We start from the raw sequence: 24,373 nt of genomic DNA, 5'->3' as shown, positions 1-24,373 counted from the left end.
ATGATTTCAGAATTGATTCAATTTTAAATGTAATATTGCATTACTTTGATTTAATGGCAGTTTAATGGGTGGCTGGTCTGACCCCACTGTTCCCAACGCTGCTTTTGACCCATCCATCAATGCCTGAAAGACCCGAGGCTCATAGTGGTCAGGAGCACCTTGGCTGGAAGAGTTTTCTTATGCTTGTTTCAGATTTATGAGTCCAGAGGAAACCCACACCTCACTTCTTCTTCAGTGAAATCATTTTTATTACTTGGTGCCTGCATAATGTGCATCTTACAAAGAGTTAACTTAATTAAAGCAGAGTACAATGGCCCTACAAACATGGGAGGGTTTAATTTCAAAACTGAAATAAAAAAAAGACAGTCAGGCACAACAGCAAAACCAAACAAAAAAAAAACACTAAAACACTTGATAAAACAGTAATAGGAATGTAGTAAAAACACTCAATTGTGTATTTAATTTAATTTATGAAAAGAAAATACAGAAAATTCCCATTCAACATATGTACAACAAACAGAATTTAATCAACAAATCAATGTTAAAAAAGACACATATTTAAAAGGTTACAACAATAACTTAACAAATTCAATATCTCAAGCATTTCCTCAATCAAGTTGCAAACTGAGGCACTTGGAGAAAATGATTGAGGAGAATAATGTTACTTATATATGTGTAACTACTGACATTTCAACATGAAATCAACATTGTGATCCGAGTTGTCCATCTGAGGTTGAAGACAGTCCCACAGTCAATGTGTTCTGGAGTCAGGTCCTCATTAAAACATTCAGTAGTTACCCATACCAATTGGATCAGTGTTCTTTCAAACTTCTCAATGGGTCTATGTATCAACTGTGCCAAATCTGAAGCATAGTTAGTAAAAAGAGCCTATCAAAAAGACTGAGCACAGGGAAATATGTGTTCTGAGATCAAATTATTCAATGTTTTCAAAAAGCATCTTGTAAAAACAACACAATGACAGAATTTCCCTTAAAATGCAATGAAACACAAAATGTACTTCCACAACTAACCTTGCTACATACTAAAACGGGTAAAAGATATTCACAGTCCAACATGGAGTCCATGTGTCTTTCGAGTACACAACACTGGGGCCATTTATGATAAAGTCACAAAGTTCAAATCCTCACAGATTGTTCCCGCACTATAACAACACCCACGACGATGGAAGAAGAGAGGCCCATTTACACTCGACGGCCAACAGTCTCTCTATTGTAGGCTGGAGGCGTCGGGGCTTAAGGCAGACTGGCAATGTCCCGCTTTGGAGGGGGTCCTGACGGCTTGGACGCGGAACCATTGGCCTTGTCCTCGAAGATTAAGACACTGGGGGGGGGGGGGGGAAGTGTTTGAATTCAGATTGTCAAAAAAAATAAACAAATATGTGAAAAGAGATACAGGCATGAAACACAAAAAGCACACTTCATCCCTTGTAAGACACAGAATATGTTAATTAAAGGTGCACTAGGTAGGTTTTCTTGGCTTTGCTTTGCTGACTTTTCCACCTTATGGCATTAGTTTTATTATCCACATTGCATCTATTAAACTACAGGAGAGTTTATTGCTAAATACAGAAGGTTGAATAGCAAAGGGGACCTCAAGTACCTGCCTGACCTTGAGTTGTAATCTGCAATTGTAATAAAACGTGAATGATGCCCTAACAAGCAAACAAAACGCAGAACAGCATCATTTGTTTAGTTCATTTTATTTTCAGAATTTCAGACCAGAGTCAGTCTCTTTGTCACTTACTTTACAGTAGCTTCTAAAACAAAGGGTGTGTTTTATCATCGTTATAAAAAGTGAAAGGGATGTCAAAAAGTAAAAAAAATAATTGAAAAGGGAAAAAGGTTGGTAAAGTCGTGCAGCAGAATAAAGTGAACGATCTGACTGATCTGGAGCTATTCTCACTGGCTGCCTTTAATTTCCTTTTTTGGGAAACTTCAGCAAAGCTCCACTAAGCCTGAGAGCTGGGAGAAGAAAAAAAAAGAAAAAATCTGGCACCATCTTGGCCTCGTTTCACACGTCAAGCGCTGCTGATACACTGCAATTGGACAGGTATTCTCTTGGTCGAGTAGGAGCAACTGAAATAATAGTAACTGGGGTAAATGAATGATTTAAGTATTAAAAGACACAGAAGTTGTTTATTTTCTTTGTTTTGCGTTTGAATTATGAGCCTACTGAAGTTACCAGCCAGTCCAAAGCAAAACCATATATACAAAAACTATTATTCACTGGAAATCACGGGAAATGATCAAAGATGTCACAAACAAGTCACAAACAAAAAGTTTAAAAGAAAAAAAAAAAAAAAAAAAAAAAAAAAAGTTTCATTTGTCTCTGTTAATATTATGTGACAGTCACCTAATCACCTGGTAATCCGTTACTTAAGCACACAACGCCAAGTTACGAGGGAAAGACCGGCTGTGACCTTCAACAAACATGTGGTCTCTGACATCACTATTTATACAAAAAAAAAAAAAAAAAAATACTCCTGCAAATAATTTTCGCATCCACATTAACAGCAGATGGCCCGTGAGCACAGACAATGAGGTCAGTAGGACAATACCAAACGTGTACTCACAGCTTCAGTACTGCGGAGCGCTTTCCGAGCATCATCTTCACAAAGTCCCTGTAGTTTATAGCGTTGCTGCTGCCTCCCGTTACCTCGACGATCATCTTCTTCAACTCTAGGTGAGTTTTAGGTACGCCGAGCTTCTCCATCATCCTCTTCAGACCCATCATTTCTAGAAAAATCAAGTAAAATTAGCAAAAACAATTCACGTCGAGTTCATCTTGACACCGAGGCAGTAGCGACGCGTTTATGCAAGTTTGGGTTAATTAGAGCCAACGTCAGGTCTGAGCTCAATTGGTGTAATTTTACAAACAACACTAACCTGAAATCTAAGCCTGCACAAGCCGTGTGATGTCATGGCCCAGATAATACACACGTGTTTAATTACGGTGTTGTCGCCTTCACGTGGCTCAGGACACGAGCGCTTCTGCATTTGGCATAAAAGTGTACTCACCAATTTCTCCTTGGTCGTTCAGGTCAAATTCAGCATACTTATCTGTAAAGACACAGTACTGGGTTTAGAATACTAGTGATCTGTGAAATATCTGTTGCCATTACCTTTTTAAATAGTGATTCACTACCTCTAACAGGTAAACATGTTTTTACTAAAGTTATGTTCATGAAACTGAAATGGATAAATGTCTAGTGACTTTGTTTAATTTCCTTGACATGTACCATTCTTGAACATTGATAATGTCACAATACAAACACAATTTTGATAGTAAAAAGGACACACACGATACTCAATGCCAAAGGGAAATAAAGCACTTCAATTACAGTAATTTTCAGCACAAAACAATGAAAATAATATTTGTATTAAGAGATCTTGACCATTTTACAACTTCAGTAAAAGTTACACTTGGTCCTACTTATCGAATGTATTCAGTTTTGATATTTGTTCGAACGAGCATCTAGTTTTCATACTTCTTATATTTGAAAAAAGGATAAGTTTAAAAAATAGAATAACATCACACACAAGTACAGCAGTAAAAATATCAAGCTTACTGTTAATGAAAAATAACACATGACCATTCACTAACTCCTCTGCCATATGTATAAAACATTATTAACAATTACAATAAAGCAAACATACATATATAACTAACATACATAAAACAATTTAGAAAAACAAAAAGCAACAACAAATAAAATAACAAACATGCTTGGGTACAGAACTTCCAGAGAGAAAAAAGAAAGTTGTCCGCATTAATATCCTATGACAGTGAAATATACATAGTTAGGGGGCCACTAAAGGTTCAAATGCTCTAGAATGGGTTTCCATACAATGTAACATTTCTGAGGGTTTCCAGACACCTCATACCTCAACTTCTCAATATGGAGAATTCCTATTCATTCCCTAAGCCAGGATTTAAATTGCGGTGGAGAATCAGATTTCCACAATTTTAGAATGCATCTTTTAGCAATTACCATAAGTCACTTTTTTTTTTTTGTCATAAGGCGCTGGTACAGCTGGCAGCCCGGTGTAAACGCTCTCTCTTCTTTCTCACACTTATTGTGCTTTATCTCCTATATTTTGTAAATATAATTATTATATTTTTTCTATTTTACTGTGCGATAGGGACACGCGCTGGAATAGTTTTTTAATTCAACTGTTTTTGACTTTTTTCGGCTGGATTTGAGCGCTTTTCGTTGCGTTCGTTGTGTTGTTGTGACGTGAGCTAGCTCCGAGCGAGCCCACGGAGAAGAAGAGAGCCTTCAGGTCAGGGAACAAGGAGGAGCTGTGCAGAAGGAGCTGAGGAGGAAGATCAGGCAGGCTGAGGCCGGCTACAAGAGGAGGATGGAGGAGCAGCTGCAGCAAAAGAACATTCAGGGAGTGTGGAGGAGCCTGAAGACCATCTCGGGCTTCAAAATCCCCCCTGCCCAGACAGAGGGGGATCTACAGTGGGTAAATGATTTAAATGCTCACTTCTTGAGGTTTGATCGGTCACCCGCCCCTCCCCCTGCACAGTTGCATGCTCCCTCTTCCACAGCTGGACAATGCCCTGCATCTGTTCCTCTTCGCTTATCTGCCCCGGACCATCAGCTCCCCACTTCGCCTGGACTCACCCATCCCCCCAGCACACGGTCCCCCTGCCAACCACTGACTGTCACAGCAGCACAGGTGAGGAGTGAGCTGAAGAGGATTAAAGTGAGGAAGGCAGCAGGACCTGATGGCATCAGCCCCAGGCTCCTTAAGTCCTGCGCAGATGAACTGTGTGGAGTTATGGAGCATGTCTTCAACATGAGCCTGAAGCTGAGGGTGGTACCACAGGTCTGGAAGACCTCCTGTCTGGTACCTGTGCCTAAGACACCGCGCCCCAAAGACCTCAACAGCTTCAGGCCAGTGGCTCTCACGTCCCACCTGATGAAGACACTGGAGCGGCTAGTCCTGGACCACCTCCGCTCCACCGTGAGCTCAGCCATGGACCCGCTGCAGTTTGCATACCGGCCTGGCATCGGAGTGGAGGACGCCGTCATCTCCCTGCTGCACCGCTCTCTCTCTCACCTGGAAAAGCCTGGCAGCTCTGTGAGGATTCTGTTCTTCGATCTTTCCAGCGCCTTCAACACCATCCAGCCGCTGCTCCTGAGGGACAAGCTGGAGACGGCTGGTGTGGAGTATGACCTGGCAGAGTGGATCCTGGACTACCTCACAGACCGACCCCAGTTTGTGAGAGCTCGGAACTGTGTGTCTGACACTCGGACCTGCAGTGTGGGGGCGCCCCAGGGCACTGTCCTCGCGCCCTTTCTCTTCACCCTTTACACTGCAGACTTCAGACATGACACGGACAGCTGTGTCCTGCAGAAGTTCTCTGACGACTCTGCCATCATCGGACTCATCACGGACGACGATGACGCGGAGTACAGAGGACTGGCGCAGGACTTTGTGGACTGGTGTCAGCGGAACCACCTCCTCATCAACGCGGGGAAGACCAAGGAGATGGTGGTGGATTTCCGCAGACGCCACCCCACTGCCCCCTCACCAGTGAACATCCAGGGACGGGACATTGAGAGAGTGGACTCATACAAGTACCTGGGTGTTCATCTGAACCACAAACTGGACTGGACTCATAACACAGACGCACTGTACAGGAAGAGCCAGAGTCGGCTCTACCTCCTGAGGAGACTCAGGTCTTTTGGAGTGACAGGGCCACTCCTGAAGACCTTCTATGACTCTGTGGTGGCATCGGCCCTCCTGTATGGTGTGGCCTGCTGGAGCAGCAGCATCACAGAGAGGGAGAGGAGGAAGCTGGACAGAGTCATCAAGAAGTCCAGCTCCGTCCTGGGCTGTGCTGTGCTCTGGACTCGGTGCAGGAGGTGGGGGACAGGAGGGTCCTGGCTAGATTCACATCTATGCTGGACCATGAGTCTCACCCCCTGCAGGACACTCTCTCCGCTCTGGAGAGCAGCTTCAGTGAGAGACTGATCCACCCTCGATGTGTGAAGGAAAGGTTCCGTAGGTCTTTCCTTCCTGCTGCTGTCAGACTTTATAACAAAAACTGTTAGTACTGAACACTCGCAATACTGACCTAACCTAATACTGATGTGCAATTGCTGTTGGAATTCATGTGCAATTCATGTGCAATTACTGTGAAATTCATGTGCAATCTATGTGCTGTCGTGACACATATTCATGTGCAATTACTGTCGTGATCACATGCAATGGTATTTATGTATTTATTTATTTATTTGTCTATGGGAGTTTTTATTTATTTATTTATAGGAGATCTTCTACTGAAAGTGTTTTTCAGACTTCCTATAAGTGATCTGTTCTTCTGTATCTACCTCTGTATCTACCTGCGTTGCACCAATGAAATTTCCCCATGTGGGACAATAAAGGAATATCTTATCTTGAATATCTTAAGAAGTGTTATCATCCATCTTCTCCAGGGTACTAGAAAAACCAAGAAGAGCTGTTTCGGGGTCAGGGTCAATAGTTACTTTAAGTGCATGGGAGTACCATCCAAATATGAAACACCAAAAACCTTTGATCAATGGACACAACCAGAATTGGTGGGCAAGCGAACTAGGTCGACTCACAGAGAGGTGACGTTTGAGGAAAAATTCTATTTAACTTTACTTTTGAGTAATGCAACCTGTGAATGACCTTAAAATTGTATTAGCTGGAGTCTGGCATTGATAGAGAAATTATGAATACCATTCAGGGCTCGTTGCCATATGTCATCCTTGATTGAAATGTTAAGATCCTCTTCCCATTTTTGTTTGATATTCATAGCGGGTTGAGCAATATTAAGCGAATATTAATACCAAGATCAGGCCTCTGGAGAGACTAAAAATATCGGAAACAAAGCACTTTCCTCAGGGAGGGAATCAAATGCTGGGATATCTTGTCTGATGTAGTTTCTCAACTGTAGAAACCTAAAGAAAATGAGTTTTAGGCAGGGCAAATTTGGATTGCAATTGTTCAAATGAGCAAAACAGTTTGTTAATGTAGAGATCTTTGATGGATACTATGCCCTTACGACTCCATTCTTTAAAGACTACATCTGTGAGTGAAGGAGGGAATGCATGGTTACGCCATATGGGATCATACACTGAAGTATTAGGAATTTCCAAAAACCTTATTTGTGACCACATTTTCTGACAGTTCAATAAAATAAAGTGCCCTCCTCTCCGGGAGGACACTGGCCTTGGAGATGAACAAAGAATTGCCTGGAGGGATGTATTTGAAACTAAACTGCGTTCAATTGTCAGCCAAGAGGGAACTACAGCTAATGGCTCCTGGTCTTGATTTAATTGCCAGCATATCATCACTCTCGTATTGGCAAAGACCCCAGACCTCCCTTGGTTTTTGGAGATGTTGCTTTGATATTCTGTGAGCCTTAGATCCCTAGATAAAGGGCAAAATAGAAGAGATAATCAGTTTGAAATATGGGGTGCATGGTGGCAAAGGCGGTTAGCGCTCTTGCCTCCCAAGAAGGAGATCGTGGGTTCCCGGACCAGACCAACATCACATGATCTCTCTGGGTGGAGTCTGCATGTTCTCCCCGTGTTACTGTGGGTTCTCTCCGGGTTCTCCGGCTCCTCCCATCGTCCAAAGACATGCATGTGTTAGGCAAAATTGGTGACTCTAAATTGGCCCTAGTGAATGAATGTGAGCGTGAACTGTCTGTAATGTCTATGTCTCTGTGTTGGCACTGTCCAGGGTGTACCCCGCCTAAGGCCCGAAGTCACTGGGATAGGCTCCAGTCACCCGCGACCCCGAAAGGGAACAAGCGGTAGAAAATGGATGGATGGAGTTTGAAATATGACTAGAATTTGGAAAAATGGAATGTAGATTGGGAGGTTTTGAGATAATAATCTCTCTTCATTTAAAAAGACATTTTGGGTTCTTTGTGATTTTAATGCCTAGATATTTAACAGTGTCTGATATTTTAAATGGTGTCGAGGACACAAAAATGGGATCCAAGTCAAAAAGACTAAATCCATTTCATTCTTCTTCCTCTGTGTCACTTTTAAACAACTCTGCAAACTCCGGAGGTAGAGGAAGTGCTGATTCTTCTTCTGCGTCGCTTAGAGCCGAGAGCGCCCTCTTGCGGAGTGAAAATAATTTACATGTGACATGCCAGGTTGCCAGTGTGAAAATAACGAATATCACATAAAAGTCGCACCCCGGCCAAAACTATGAAAAAAGGTGTGACATACAGTTCGGAAAATACAATATATTTGACTATACTTTGATTTAGTTACCAGCTTTTTTGTCAAGTAAACAGCAACAATGAAGACTTCAAACACGACAGTCATTTCAGACAGTTGCAAAAGGGAGCGTCTCGTACAGCTGATAACGACAGGTGTGAGAGCCAGTGAAAACCAAGCTGAGCGCAGCTGACACCGGCACAGCTGAAGACGACAGAGGGACGAGATAGAAGACGATGTAAAGGGGAAATGCAAGAGAAATATGGGCATTTAATCTTCAGGATATCATTAAAAGTTGAATCGAGGGTAATGAAGCAGAGATTGTTGACGTGGTTAAATGGCAGTGGAAGATGGTGGGCCCTTTTCCCGCGTCTTCCTAAATTTCGTCACCTGTTTTCTCTGGGCCACTTTGGTCCGATTACGCTTGCTATTTCAATCTCACAATGGGAGCTCTGTGTGGGGAGGCAGAGAAAGGAGGAAACTTAACTCTTTGAAGCCCTGGGGAGTGGGACAGGACAATGCTACGCTTGTTCGTCGAGTCAGAAGAGAGCCCCCCCTCAGGCACACACACATTCTTTTCAAGAGAAATGTCCGGGGGCCGCCTGTTTATCATCTTCTACAAGCCCAGAAATTTGTTTCAAAGGACAACACTTAGGTCTGTAGATTTCCACCAACCTCACCAACCTTTGACCTTTTGCCCTGTGAGACGTGATAAAGGTTGAAACTTATAACTCTTCAAGAATAGAGCAAGTCAATAATTATTCATTGATTATGTTTGTAACATAGCAAACTACTTTTCATGTTTTGAAATGGCTGGCAAGTCAATATGACATTTCCCAGTCTGCAGTGCTACAAAGGGTCCAGACATCCAGACAAGGAACACAACAACCCTTGGTACACTCAAATTGCAGATTTTAGAAAATCTGCATAGCAATTTTAAGACCATAATTGACCTTCCATCAGAAAACTACAAAAGTAATAATTGGCTCGAGCCATGGAATGGAATTAATTCCATGGAATGCGAGGAGTCATTGTTCTCGCCTGGTTTCTTATTATTATTCATGGTTTTCTGCCACAACTCGGCCATTTTTGACCCCCTGAACATTGATGAAAAGTCACACATGGGTATAGACCAGGCTTTTAGAAAGGATTTGAAAACACATCGTCCAAATAATTTTGTCTGGGGGTACGGGGGCCGATTAGGGGAAAAAAACGAGTAGCTTCTGCATTCTCCGGTCTAAGAAAAAGTACTTTAAGAATTTGCGCTCGCGATTATTATGGAAAGCCAATATGATCACACTCCGCCACTTAGGAGCGGCGTATTTTCTGATGCTTTTACAAAATAAAGCAGCCGCTTTTAACGCAGTGCGCCATCTGACATTATGCCGTGCGCCATAAACCTAAGTTCCTAAGTGGCGTATGAGTGTGATCATATTGGCTTTCAAATATTATCAAGCTCGCATCGGCTCGGCCCAAAATTAAAATAAAATAGAGCCTGCAAGAACACCCGTCGCAACAGCGCCTAGAGCAAAAAAGACAAACATGAAACGCTTAAGGCCAAGGCACATGAAACTTGGAACAGTGATAGAGCTCCTTGTGACGACTAAAACGTTTGACTTTCTTTTTCAAAATCGTACTTGTTGTTTTGAGCTCGATCGGACGACAAACCTAGGGTTTAAATCTAGAGACATTGAAATTTAATAAATATTTTTTTAAAAATGTTGATATTCCTTACGGTATTCGTGTAACACGCCCTCAAAAAAGGCTTAATTTCCTGTTTTTCAAGGACAAGTAATGGAATTGATCTACGGAGCTCATATTTCACTCACTAATGCGTTTTTATGGTCCGATTGGAAATAATTAATACCCATGTAACAAATTTAGTCTATAGCGCCCCCTTACCCATTGTGTGAAAAACTCAACATTGAAAATATAACCCATGAGTTTGTTTGAAACTCATGGGTTATACTTTCCTCAAGACGCCATGAAAAAAAGGGCATTTATTCTCTTTTTACCACAACTCTGGTAATTTTGACCCCCTGAACATCAATGAAGAGTCCCGGGTCACAGAGGCTCTCTCTCCCTTTCTCCCTGCTCAGGTCTGCGTTCAGCACGATCACCACGAAGGCGGTCGATGCTGTAAATGTCGAGGTTCAAGTCGCACACAAGACGTGAATAAACAAATACAAGCTCAGAAAAAAAAGAATCACTTTATACGCTTGTTTGGAAGACTATACTGCAAGTTCCTGTTTCTATTTATTTCTATTCTATTTCATATCAGCTCTTATTGCAGGCTTAGGCATAGTTTTATTGCTGACAATAGACCTGATCCTTTTTGTAATTTCTCCAAAACAACAATTGAGATTTTATTGGGACAAGATCTTGTGAGATAACATTCCCACAAGATTGTACACACAAGGAAAATGACCTTGTGAGAAGGTTTCCCTTGTGTTTGCTTTGGTAAGAAAAAAAATGTTTTGAATAAAGCTGTAGTTCCAAAAAGCGTGCTACAATGACAGCAAAAATAGTCTACATACAATAAATCGAAAAATGTGAGGCTGGATCACACAATGCATTTATCATCTCTTGTTTCACCTCATCTTGTGGTACTTGTGACTCATCCCACCAACTTTAGGGCAGCCAAAATGAATCAGAGTAATTGTGACAACTATTAAAATAATCGTAAATTGTATTATGATAATCTTGATCATTATTTGGACAATACAGACAACCTATGCAAAAAGACCTTTTATAAACAAAGACAGAACCATTATTGAATCAAAATGCCAAAAAAGAAAAAGAATAATCCATTTCTATAACACACTTTATTTGTAAATAATCTCAATCTAAAAGCCTTCAGCCACCATATTTCAACCTTTATTTGGTTAAAAATGCATTTATAAAATCTAAAAAACTATTTGCGACTAGTTGACCACTATAAACAACTGCAGCCCTAAAGGTTTATTGTAAAACAAGAAAGAGAGATACTGGGTTTCATCTCCAATAAACGGGAAATACTGCCTCAAACACTAAAACAGAAATAAAAGAAAGTCCTTCATTTCCAATATCCCAGTAACAGTTGGTTTTGTGTTAGAGGAGCCATCTTTTCTATACATTATCCAGGCGTGTTGTTGGTGGTGGTGGGATGGCTGTGACAAGAGAATAGACAAATATTTCCCCATCACCCCTGGGTCAGTGGGAGAGTATCATAGGAGAGAGGAAAAGAACTCTAGGTTTAACGTAGATTTTACTGCTCCATTTCCTTCAGCTGGACAAGATTCTTTGTTCATTAATGTCTAATAGGAATTGCTCTTTTCTCTATTTAATTGGACGAAAAGCCGAACACAATACAGCAAATACTGGCTTGTCTTATTCCTTCAAACGGTTTCAAAAAGCTGCAATGTTCCTTTAAATCACTCGACCCAAAACATTTCGTTCTTATCCCCCGGAGACAAAAGAGTTTACACAAAAAAAAAAAATTGAAAAGTATATCAACAGGCTGTGGAACGCCCCGCAGCACATTCCTCCCAGGCCATGCAGGACCACAGAAGAAAACAAAATACTTTAGGGTTCACTCTAAAAAATGTAGGACTGGACAGAAGATACACACCAGAAGCAAAAAAAAGACTGCAAACTTACTTTTAAAACCTTCCAATTTAACAGCCAGATCCTCTTCATCCCTGTAGTCTTTGTCTACCAAGTATTCCTGCGATGAAACAAAGAGTAAAAAGCTGGCTGATAAGTGTGTACATATAAAAGCAACCCATCTAAATCCAAACACTGTTCTCATGTCTGAATGTGTCTGCTAATTAAGTGGAACACGAGGCAAAATGGAAAGAACATAATACCCAGAGGAACCAGTGCTAATGAAATTATAATGGAGCAATCTGCAGTGGGAGTCGCCTCCATCTTCTCTCAGAACAGGAAAAGAGGAGGTCTTTAGCCGCTAGCTTTTCCCTGTTGACCTCGATGTGTCTCGTGCAGTTTATAATTAAGACATAAACACCTCCAGTGGATGTGTACAGAGGCGGCCTGACTCAGCCAAAGTGAGCCACTGCTGCACACAAAGAATGACCCATCTCAGGATTTCTCTGGAGAACAGGGAGGAATATGTAACCTAGTGCATGGCCTCAGTGAGATTGCATACAGACCGTATTTGAGCAATCTATCAGAAACGTGCTAGGTTAAACGTGAACGGACTATGAAATGACCACAACAGTGCAGAAATAATTACCTTACATCACCTTGATTAACGATTACGTTTAAAGTGTCAGTTATTTTTTCAATGTACAGCTTGTTTTTAATATATGCAATATACTCAATATTGCCCTGTACGCATATCTTCAAAACAACAAACGCAATGTTATCGTGTTTTCGCAATTAATCTCCAAATTCTTGTAATATGCACTGCACTGAAGCACTACACAGAATACTATAGGAAATGCTCCTCAATCTGATCGAGATGACCATAACATTTCCAGACAGGCCTTTTATTATTCTATATTATTGTGCATAGTTATTCAACATTTCAAGATCAGGATTGCCATTTGCCAGTTGTTTATTCAATTAATCATATTAGTCGACTATTTCATTTAGATTGATATGTAACAAAAAAATGAAAAGGCAGGAAGTGAGGTAGCTAAAGCTTTTGGACTACATCACCAGTTTAATATGCCGTTTTAACATATAAATATAGTGTTTTTTTGAATGAACTCGCATGCCCTGATAGTCCTGAGAGCAGTTTGGCTCAGAAACATGGTCAGATCTTAGAGATACTGACGACTATTAGTGTTGACAGAGCTCTACTGACCATTTGAGACACCGCTGTCCCCTCTAGTCGACTAATCGGTCAGCAGGTCATGTCTTTAGTGGACAACAGCCAAATAATCTGTATCTACCTTTGTCACACACTGGCTGTATCCAGTCCAAGAAACACCCACGTGTATAGCGGTCAAGGCCAGCGCGATAAGAACATGTTTTTACAGAAAGGGTCAAGTCAAACACCCGGTGCAACAGGTGTCACTGGACAAGAGGTCACGCAGATCAATAACACAAGCCCAGATCGACAGTGACACAAAGCCATTGCCAAGTCAAGTGTACAGCGCCCTCGTCACCTCCACGTTCCCACGAGGCGCAGAAGAGACGCGCGGGACACGCACACGCACTTTACCTGGTTTATCTCCTCCAATTTCTGCCGCTGCTGGTCCTTAATGAGACCGAATGTTTTCCCGCCTGCAAACAGATATCGAGGTTAATTTAATTCTTTTATTGGCTTAGCAGCACGTAAGGCGGTCACCCGGCCTGCTCCTGCCGCCGCCGCCGCTGCTCTTCTTTTGTGCGCTCTAAACCGACGCACCGCACACAAGACGCGCGCGTGAAAAGAAGAGCATGTGTGCGTTCTTTACCTTGAGCGTGTGACGGCATGGTGGACCTTTCCCGTTTGACACAGACAGGTGAAATATCCTCAAGCACAAGGCGACCGCGCACTGTCCACTGTCCACGGACCACGACAATCACACGGCCCCTCTTTGGTCTGCAGAGCTCAGCGGCTGCAGGCGGCACCGGTGCAAAGATAAACGCATCGGGCAGAAGTTCATCCGGAAATGTACTTCAAAATAAAGTGCACAAAAGCAAAGTCAGCGCGCGTGTTTTCTGACGCACATACGCAGACTTTAACAACGTGTAGTAGACGACTCTGTGGTTTCATTTAAGACTTTTTTATTTTTTATTTTTTACCCTTCATGGTTTTACTAAGACACCCTTCAGCTTTGATAGTTGAGAACTTTATGGATCTATTCATTAAAATAACTGCTCCAGCGTGTATTGTGCAGATACGTGTAATAGCTGTGTGCACCAATGTTAAGCAAGCAATGGCAATTTACCATTTTGAAATATATCTTCCAGACTTAAACGAAATAAAAGAGTTAAGATATATGACCAGAAAAAGGCTTGTAGATTTAAATTTTCAGCAACAAAAATGTTGTTGTTGTTGTTGTTGTTGTTGTTTTATGGCGGTTGGCATCCAATTGTTGCATTACCGCCAGACTTTATTCCTCAGACTTTTCGTAGTCCTCAGACTGTCGTTGTCCGTAAAAGTACTCCTTCCATTGCTTTGGTGTTACAAAGCCCATGAGGTCATGATATGTCTTTGTGACTAGAATAGTTGTTGTTGTTGTTGTTGTTGTTGTTGTTGTTGTTGTTTTATGGCGGTTGGCATCCAATTGTTGCATTACCGCCAGACTGCAACAAAAATGTCTTGCAATACACACACAGTATCACACTGCATTCTCTTAGACTTTATTCTTTAGACTTTATTCTATAGACTTTATTCTTTAGGTTAAAGTCTAAAGAATATGACACTGTACCCCCTCCTCCCTGTACCTCCGTCACCTAGCAACAGAGACCAGCCGCTAATCCAAACACTATCCTGCAGACAACGTGCCCTACCCGGGACCTCAAGTGGAGGCCCACCATGGGCTCCCTCATCAAGAAGGCCCAGCAGAGGATGTACTTCCCACGACAGCTGAGGAAAGTCAAGCTGCCAGCGCAGATGATGGTGCAGTTCTACACGGCCATCATTGAGTCCCTCCTCACCTCCTCCATCATAGTGTGGTACACTGGAGCCACAGCCAGGGACAAACTGAGACTACAGCGCAATTGTATGATCTGCTGAGAAGGTGACCGGCCGCGAACTTCCATCTCTGCAGAACCTGTAAGTCTCCAGGACTCTGGGACGAGCAGGTCGGATCACAGCCGACCCTTCTCACCCTGGACATGGACTATTTGGGCCACTCCCCTCAGGCAGGAGGCCACTCCCCTCAGGCAGGAGGCCACTCCCCTCAGGCAGGAGGCCAATGCCCTCAGAAAGGAGGCCACTCCCCTCAGGCAGGAGGCCACTGCCCTCAGAAAGGAGGCCACTCCCCTCAGGCAGGAGGCCACTCCCCTCAGGCAGGAGGCCACTGCCCTCAGAAAGGAGGCCACTCCCCTCAGGCAGGAGGCCACTCCCCTCAGGCAGGAGGCCACTCCCCTCAGAAAGGAGGCCACTCCCCTCAGGCAGGAGGCTACAGCCCATCCGGACCAGAACCTCCCATAATAGGAACAGTTTCTTTCCCTCTGCCGTTGGACTCATGAACACTGTCTAAGCACCTTGTTCCCATTGCACTTTTTCTTTTCTTGCACTACTAAACTTTTTATTTCATATTTTATTTAGAATGTACATATCATGCTGTCTCTGTATAAAGTGTTCAATGTTTGTCGTTTGTGTTGCATCGAACGACCAGGACAAGTTCCTATATCTGTGATTTATTGTTCATCGATAAATGGCAATAAACACCTTTCTGATTCTGATTTCTGATTCTGACTAATGCTAATGCTAAGACGCGGCACAAGAGGAAATGTCCCATCAAAATAAGAGAGGAAGAGGAAGTGAAGTCATTAATTGCGCCTCTGCTGGCCAATAGTGAAAAATACACAATATCTGTAGTGCATTTTTTCATGGCGTCTTGAAGAGAATATAACCCATGAGTTTCAATCAAATCAGACAATGTTGAGTTTTTCACACAATGGGTAGGGGGCGCTATAGAGTAAATGTGTTACATGGGTATTCATTATTTCCAATCAGACCATAAAAACGCATTAGTGAGTGAAATATGAGCTCCGTAGATCAATTCCATTAGGCGTGACTTGTCATCATATTGGCTCGAGCCAATTATTATTATCAGTGGTGGTAGTAGTAGTAGTAGTAGTAGTCTCTAAAAGCATGACTGCAAGTGAAAAATAGGCTATAAGATAAACAAAACTAAATTTACAGTTGAATTTACAGATGTGGTGCAGAAAGTGAACAGTGCAGTGAGTGATTAAATTATGGTTAAAGTGACAATGTTTAAGAAGTGTTCATGAGTCCAACAGCAGAGGGAAAGAAACTGTTCTTGTGGCGGGAGGTTCTGGTCCGGGTGGACCGTAGCCTCCTGCCTGAGGGGAGTGGCCTCCTGCCTGAGGGGAGCGGCCTCCTGCCTGAGCGGAGTGGGCTCCTGCCTGAGGGGAGTGGCCTCCTGCCTGAGGGGAGCGGCCTCCTGCCTGAGCGGAGTGGGCTCCTGCCTGAGCGGAGTGGCCTCCTGCCTGAGGGGAGTGGCCTCCTGCCTGAGGGGAGCGGCCTCCTGCCTGAGCGGAGTGGCCTCCTGCCTGAGGGGAGTGGCCTCCTGCCTGAGGGGAGCGGCCTCCTGCCTGAGCGGAGTGGCCTACTGCCTGAGGGGAGCGGCCTCCTGCCTGAGCGGAGTGGCCTCCTGCCTGAGCGGAGTGGGCTCCTGCCTGAGGGGAGCGGCCTCCTGCCTGAGGGGAGCGGCCTCCTGCCTGAGCGGAGCGGCCTCCTGCCTGAGGGGAGCGGCCTCCTGCCTGAGCGGAGTGGCCTCCCTCCTGCCTGAGGGGAGTGGCCTCCTGCCTGAGGGGAGTGGCCTACTGCCTGAGGGGAGCGGCCTCCTGCCTGAGCGGAGTGGCCTCCTGCCTGAGGGGAGTGGCCTCCTGCCTGAGGGGAGTGGCCCCCTGCCTGAGGGGAGTGGCCTCCTGCCTGAGGGGAGTGGCCTCCTGCCTGAGGGGCGTGGCTCAAATGGTCCATGTCCAGGGTGAGAAGGGTCGGCTGTGATCCGACTTGCTCGTCCCAGAGTCCTGGAGACTTACAGGTCCTGCAGAGATGGAAGTTCGTAGTCTCAGTTTGGCTGTGGCAGTTTTTCCTTGCCAAAAAGGAGGACAAATATCCAGCTTGGGACATTGACAAGTCCGTATGAACATTGATTAATCTGTTCTCACTGTCGCCCCTCGAAGCAACTGCTGTTGTGATTTTGGGCAAAAATAAATTGAATTGAACAGGGATAGGCCCCGTAATTACAGAGCTAGGAGCAACAAATCAGCAATCCGACAGTTAAAAAGCTAATTTACACCACAGAATTCTACACTAATAAATACTGTGGTTGAGCTTAAAGTTGACATACAGATAAAACCTAAAAAAAAGAATCCCACCTGGAATATCTATGTTTTCCTTTTGCTTATCTTCCATACACAGAATATCTTTTTGAACACAGTCATGAGTCAGTTATGAGTGAGGAAGAATAGTTTTATCCTTGTTCTGTAAATTCTTTGAAGATCTAGGCTAGACATGAGCACTCATGGTTGATACAGTTGTTTTGTGTGTTTCACAGATCTTCATCTTTCTTGTACAAATAAGGGGTTGTGACAGGTGATACTTAATTGTAGACATTGTTATTTTAAAGAAAATGTCTTGGAATAATATTTTAGGTTTGGAGATTATTGATAATAATGGATGTACAGTTTTACAATTTGGCCTCACGAGGGCAGTGTTGACTAACGGAAAACAACATAACTGTCTTAAAAGCTGGGCTTTATGATTACCAGATATGACTGTGACAAGATTATTTTGTATCTCAAATGTTTTACCTATAACAACCTACACAGAATATTACCTTGTTTTAGATTGTAATGCTGCAAAGTTGTATAGCCATTACATCAGCTCTGCTTGTGATTAAATAAAGATTACAAAGATGAAGTGTAGTTAAGTCCTTGTGAGCTCAAACCCACCTTGAAAACCATTGTTGAGGAACTGAACAAAGAAATGTGCATGTAATACTTCAAAGAGCATGCACTGAAGATGTAGTCCAGCTGACCATGAAGTATCGGTCTGTGTAATGTAGTTGTCTCTGTTAGGAGAAATGTACTGTTATAAAATATGCATTTATTGATTTAAAATACCCCAGAATAAAGGATTAAAGAAAATCAGAATTGAATTCAGAGACACACATTTCATGATCTAATGATGAGTCTGTTTTATCCCAGGTGGGAGCAGGGTCACCTTCTGAGATCTTGCCTAGGGCGCCAAAAGAGACCTGCTTAAGTTTCTATCACTATTTCCTCACAGCTAAGTGGAATCTTTGTGTGGAAGTTTGCACATTCTCCCTGTGCCTGGGTGGGTTTTCTTAGGTGCACCGGTTTTCCACAGGTCACCTAGTGGCACTAGGAGACTGGAGTGTATTTAAAAACAGGTCTCTGAGTAAATATCTTCAAACATCGCTGCACTGTTCTGCATGACCTCCTTGCACCAAATAAAACCTGCCCAACTCTACTTCAGTGACACTGCAATCCCTCTTACTTAAGTTTGCTCTAACAGGGCCATTAACAGTTCCTGATCCAATTAGTACCATAATTAAACCATAATTACACATACATTATTAGTAACTATGCTTACAATTCCAACAGTTGAAAAGGTTGAACAGCTTTTGCAAAGTAACTTTTTCCTGAGATCTGTCCATTTCACATCCATCCGGCCTCTCTGTAATCCATCACACATCTTTTGATCCAGGGTCGAGTGACAGGAACACACAGAAGAGCCCTCCACATGCCCCAATGTCAGACAAAACATCGACTTTTTCACCTGATGGATCATTTATAGTGTCAGACCACAAAACCAAATCTGCCCACAAAGATGATTCTCAAATCAGTGTATTATGTGTCCTTATTTGGATATCAATTTAAATATATAAAGTGAAATACACAAGCATGGACATGGTGTTTATTATAACAACATGCATAGGACTTTGACTGCTGTTTTTTTAGAGATTATTTGGGATTAGTACATCTGACACATTTTCAGCAGTGCACTTTTTGCTTAATTCGACTTTTGTGAACTCTGTAACCTCCACTGCTGCTCTCCTCAAACAGGTATAAAATCCCTTCATTTTCTGCACCACAACCTTCTGCATTTGTAAAGCTTGTGCATGTGTGGCAGTAGGCCCTCATAACCCCTGACAGCCTATGGCCTGTGACCTGGGCCTTTAAAAGGAGGCTTCCTCACCTGCGCTGGCCCTTCTCGCCTGACGTCACCCGCCACCTGGGAGCAATGCAAGCGGCACGAGGACCGGAGCATTCGCTCTGATCGCCCCAAAAACACCCCAAAGTTTAGGCTTAAAGCCAGCGATCACACCAGCGTGTTAACCAGGTTGGTTTGCGCATCGTGCGCTCACCAAACCCTGCTCAAACCTTGCTGTATGACTCGTGCCGCACGCTCCCCAGGTTTAACGCCCCGTGCGTGACGTCACGTGCAGGCTTTGTGCGCCGGGATTCCTCCCAGCCACGGCGCGCATAGTGCACAGATTCGAGCACCGGATTGGTAACCCCGCGGGTCTCTCCTCCGACCCCAAACCCAGAACTTCCCTCCAAGTGCCCTTGGTGGGTTTGGGCACGTTCGCACCGGCCCCTTTCTACATTGACAGACTGTAACATATCAACGTTTGGAGTTTTCGAGTGTCGGCTCTGGCCCCCAGCTGGACTGTGGGACTGTACCGGGTCCCAGGCCTGCTGCTAAGGACCAGCGCCACCTCCTGGTAGGGTAATTGGGCTAAGTCCCTTAAGGGACAATCTGGGCTGCTGTTTTATTTTACTTTTGTTATTTCGGTGAATTGTTTAAATGTGTCTACTGTTTTTAGAGGTGTGAATGTGTGAATGAGAGTAGTAGTAGTTTTATTATTAAAAATACAAATGTTTCATTTATTCTGTCTTTAGATTTAATAAATTGTGAACTGTTTTCCTATATCTGAGTCTCCTGGTCCACTCAAAGAATTTGTGCTTGCCTTAGTTGTGTATGTGTCCCTGGCACCAATCCAGGGTGGCGTTGTTGGAAACTAATACAGTCAATTATTCATTTAACCCATAAATTGGAATTCATGTGGAAGACATCCACCTAAACATCATATCCCTGTCGTAGCCACGACACATGTTCATGTTTGATTCATGTTTTTTTTTTTACCCAACTCTTTTTAAAATGGCAGTCACATTGATGTTGCTGAATAAACCCTATGTTTTGTTCACTGGCTGTCTGTGGCTGTCTGAATTGCAGCCTTGGTGAGGTGCAGGGATGTGTGTGCGCTTTGAGTGACCCTGAAAGCACCATTTTCAGGAACATGAGCTGTTGAGAGGGATACTCGGGGCATGCAGTATCAGAGCATGTCTGTGGGCTGAGAAAAAAGTCCAGCAACCACAAAGAAGCAATGAACTGCTGTAGGACCAACTGGACAACATTAATGCATATGTTGAATATTGAACTGCTTGTTACCTTGTTACCCTGCACCTTAAGCACTAGTTGAAGGATGGCTCAAATGCAGATGACAGAAAGGTTTATAAATAACCCAAATGAACACCGTAAAACAAACGGTTTCATCCCAAGTACAAAATGCCCTATCCGATTAGTAGGAGCATAGCATAGGGGAGACGAAATAACAACTACACTGTCTGGATCAACACAGAAGGCACTCTAATCCTGGATTGCAATGGGTCGTGCATCTTCATCCTAAAGAAGACAGTGAGGTCAAGATTTTAAGCAGGAGAAGGTTTGAAAGTGGTGTGAAGGTGGCCATTTTGTGAGAAAAGATAAACCCTTTTTGAACAGAAATGTTTTTTTAAGGTATCATTTACAACAGTGCGCTCTAATCTTGGTCAAAGTCAAGTGAGAAAACAAGCCAATCAATGCTTATCGAGTGCTTAACAGTGGTGAAAAAAGGCAGTCGGATCACAATAGGACAGTAATGGCCCAAACCAGGTTTAACAGGTCAACTCAGACCAGCTCCCCAGATTGAAATTACTTTCGGATGGATTTTTAAAAGTGTCCAGATGACTATCTTTGAAAATGTTTCTATGATGGAACACTTCTGAATGAATGAGGGATTGCAAGACTCTGCAAATAAAAATATATTTATTTGGAAGTAATTTCAGCAGTAACCCATCTATTATTTTGTCCTATGTTAGCTTATTTTTATATTTTTATTTACTTTTATTTTTCAATTTTAATTACATTTTTTTTTTTTTTTTTCACTTTCCTATTAAGAATATGAGATGTTCTGTACATAGGAGTTTTGTTTATAAGAGTTTTTTTCTATTATCTGTTCCTTTCTTCTGTATCTACTTAATATAATGTAAGTTCCCTATGTGTGGACAAATAAAGGCATATCTTAACTTCTCTTATCTTATTGGACGGGACACACAAGTTGCACCTACACCTTTTGTTAACTTGCAAACATATAACACTTGGCAAATGTTAGTTAACTAAAATAATAATTGATAAAGGCTTGTTATATTGTGATTGTGATTGCAAAGAATAGGCCACTGTGGTGGTAAAACAGACTTTGGATATGCTTAATCAAAATAAATATTATTCAATTTTTTAAAAGCTTGCAATCAATTAAATGTAATATTCTCTGCACCAATAGAGCAACTCAACCCCAGTTGTTGTTGTTCAATTGGCATTATTAAAATACTTGGATATAAATAATGGATAACCACATCTGACTGTTATTCAAAAAACATTAATACAGTGAGGGACTTTGAGAACACCTGGAGATTCGAGATTGCAGGTTCATTTCATGCTCCCATTATAAAAGCATTGTGACATAATCATAACCATCACAGAAATGCATGGTTTGGGCTTTGCAAGTATATGACCATTTACCAGACATGAAAAAAGCCCTTTATTCTCAACAATGGACAAATGCGTCATGTGCTTCCACCGTCAGTCCCATGAGATTCTGCCTGTTGCTGTAGAGTTGAATAAAGGCGGACTGAAGACAGCAGTGGTCCTTGATTTAATACAACATACATGGAACAGGCAAGACTCATGCAGGCTCGCTCTCCTTTGTCCACGCCGAATGATCGTGTGTCTTGGCTCAGTGCTGCTGTGAGGGCTGAGTCCTGGTGTCCGCATATAGGTGCCAGAGCTGCCCCTCACGCAGTTTAAAGGTGGAGAGCATGCAGGGATTAGTTGAAAGTGGAGTTTTAAGTGGGTATTAGCCTGTCTGTTCACCTGGTGCATATCCTGCCTTCATTACACGGCGCATTCGAGCTGCTGGAGAACAAGAATGAGAACATTGGGTTTTTTGTATTCACGGCATTCATTGCTTGCTTTGACACCCCAGGGTAGCCCACTTAGTAATGTTACTACACCTGATGCACTTTATCTGATGCACATTTCGCTTCAGAGCAGCACAAAAAAACACATTGGTTCTATGTCACTGCAAGAAGGTCAACGAGCAACTTTGATGGATAAGTAAACTGCAAAGAAGACATTTCTCAGTGGGTTCATCCAGTGAATACATGTATGAAGACTGGGTTTTCACTCATGTTTAAATCAGCCCTTTAGTTTGTTTCCCCCCAGATATTTCAGCTAAATGCTATCATGCATGCAATTGTATTATTGTAGTCTGAAATAAGGTGTGAATGATTGTGTGAATGGCAAGCAAAGGTTTGTGTAATTTGATCACTATCGCTGTACGTTTGAAATGATGTTGCTTAATTAGCGCCTGAGAAGAGAATCTGCTCTGTACTTAACATATTGTCTGAGTTGTGCTGATATTTGCCACTTAACACGGATTTGGGGAAAAAAATATGCAGCGCAGCAATATTATTAACAGAAACGCCGGTGCTCCAATCTCTTCTCTGGCTCCCTGTTGAGTTTAGAATCAAATTTTAAATTATCTTCCTGACTTACAAAGCCCTAAATGACATGGCCTCATTCTACCTCTAATATGCTATAGTACCATATCATCCAAACAGAGCTCGCAAAGTGCTGGCCGTCTGGTGGTCCCAAGAGTCTCTAAAAGCACAGTAGGAGGCAGAGCGTTTAGCTACCAAGCTCCTGTCCATGTTAAAGAGGCAGACAAAGTGTCTTCATTTAAGACCAGGCTTAAAACGTTCCTCTTTGAAATCACTTATGGTCAGGCCAGTTAGGAACTGAAATAAAAACCTACAGTTTCTTAGCTACGCTGCCCTAGGAGCAACTATGCAGGGGGAAGTATGGCAGCTGGATCCTCTGCTCTATCCTCTGCTTCTGACTACTTTAATTTATTTTTTCATCCACTTTTAAGCTGTTCATTGCTGTTCACATCTTTTTCTCCTTCTTCCATTACCCTCAGGGAGTGGTTCAGTTTCAGGCACATAACCTGTGGACCCAGATGCTCTTCAACTGCCTGTAGAAACAGTTTCTACTGCAGATGAACAGTTCTTCATCTGCCTCGAAGAACTACTTCTCCTCCTGAGCAGGTCCGGCTCCACAGTATCTCTGCAAATTTAAGCGCGTCCGCCTGTCCGTATGTGGGAGTCGGATCCCTCCTTCACTGTGGAACTCCTCCAGGTTTCAACATTTTCACAAAGAGGTTTGGTCGTTTTTCCTTGGCGATAAGGAGGGTCTAAGAGCACGGGATGCTGAAACATTTGCCCATTTCCTATGAACATTGTTTGATGTTGTTGTTTTTCACTTTCGCCCTTCGAGGCAATTGCCATTGTGATTTTGGCCCTTACAAAAATAAATGGAATTGAACAACAGAGATTTTGCAAGAATGCTGCAAGATTGAAAAAAGTAATGCTGTTCTTCTGCATGTATTCCAACGCTGTGTATTTACAGTAACACCTATTATTTATGTAAATCATTTCCGCATTTCTCACATTGTCATGACTGTAATCAACACTTAGGCAAAGCAGAAAAGTGAGAAGCTACAATTTCACCCTTGAACGTGACTATTTAAAGAATTCATTCTTATGCAGAGCTGGAGAGAAATATGATTTTCCCACTGAATGCTTGAAATTTGTATTTGACAGTTTCATGTTTTTCTCATTTTTACTTTGTTTTGGTGGGATAAGACCTGTGGTGAATATGTATTACAGCAGTATGGTTGCTAGGTAACAGTTGTAGAATAAATACCTCTTTGTCACATTTTCTGTTAATGTCCAATCAGGAAGTAAGATTATAAACATCACCCTATATGTCAAACTGGGGGAAATGTGTAGTCTAACCTGTCATGCACATTGAAGGTATGATAGCAAAGTGATCCGGGCTCAAGTTTTTACAACATAAATCCAAATATACAAGAAATGTAACCATCTATTTATTTTCAGACTCATGAAACATAACACATATTTTACTACACCATTGATTTTTATTCAACAAAAATGTTTCCTTCAAAGAAATCTTTTTATCAGATATGGGATGGTTGTTTGGGTGTCCAGCACGTGTGGTTAATAACGGGTCAATGCAATATATATGCATGCATTTTCTATTATGATACATTACCTACTTCCCGCCTGAAT

The 24,373-nt window shown here is 42.5% G+C and overlaps 1 protein-coding gene across 1 annotated transcript; it reads right to left on the bottom strand.

Annotated features, from left to right (window-relative positions):
* Positions 1–508: 508 nt before the first annotated feature.
* On the bottom strand, positions 509–13,822 carry aif1l (allograft inflammatory factor 1-like). The gene is made up of 6 exons (XM_072454556.1): positions 13,645–13,822; positions 13,410–13,471; positions 11,879–11,945; positions 3,039–3,080; positions 2,594–2,756; positions 509–1,341 (listed from the first exon to the last, which is right to left on the bottom strand). The coding sequence occupies exons 1-6, from the start codon at positions 13,661–13,663 to the stop codon at positions 1,254–1,256; spliced, it is 441 nt and encodes a 146-aa protein (XP_072310657.1). The 5' UTR covers positions 13,664–13,822; the 3' UTR covers positions 509–1,253.
* Positions 13,823–24,373: the final 10,551 nt, after the last annotated feature.

The sequence above is a fragment of the Eucyclogobius newberryi genome, unplaced genomic scaffold, assembly GCF_026437365.1.
Source record: "Eucyclogobius newberryi isolate DKJ021-1_F unplaced genomic scaffold, fEucNew1.0.hap1 SCAF_2, whole genome shotgun sequence".
In the NCBI taxonomy this organism is placed as follows: domain Eukaryota; kingdom Metazoa; phylum Chordata; class Actinopteri; order Gobiiformes; family Gobiidae; genus Eucyclogobius; species Eucyclogobius newberryi.
This window is presented reverse-complemented; position numbering and strand designations above follow the sequence as displayed.

Excerpts from the sequence above, each read along its gene's own strand:
- aif1l (XM_072454556.1), bottom strand. Across the intron at positions 11,946-13,409 it reads AATTGGAGGAGATAAACCAG|GAATACTTGGTAGACAAAGA; the intron begins GTAAAGTGCGTG and ends GTTTCATCGCAG. Across the intron at positions 3,081-11,878 it reads TAAATTGGAAGGTTTTAAAA|ATAAGTATGCTGAATTTGAC; the intron begins GTAAGTTTGCAG and ends GTGTCTTTACAG.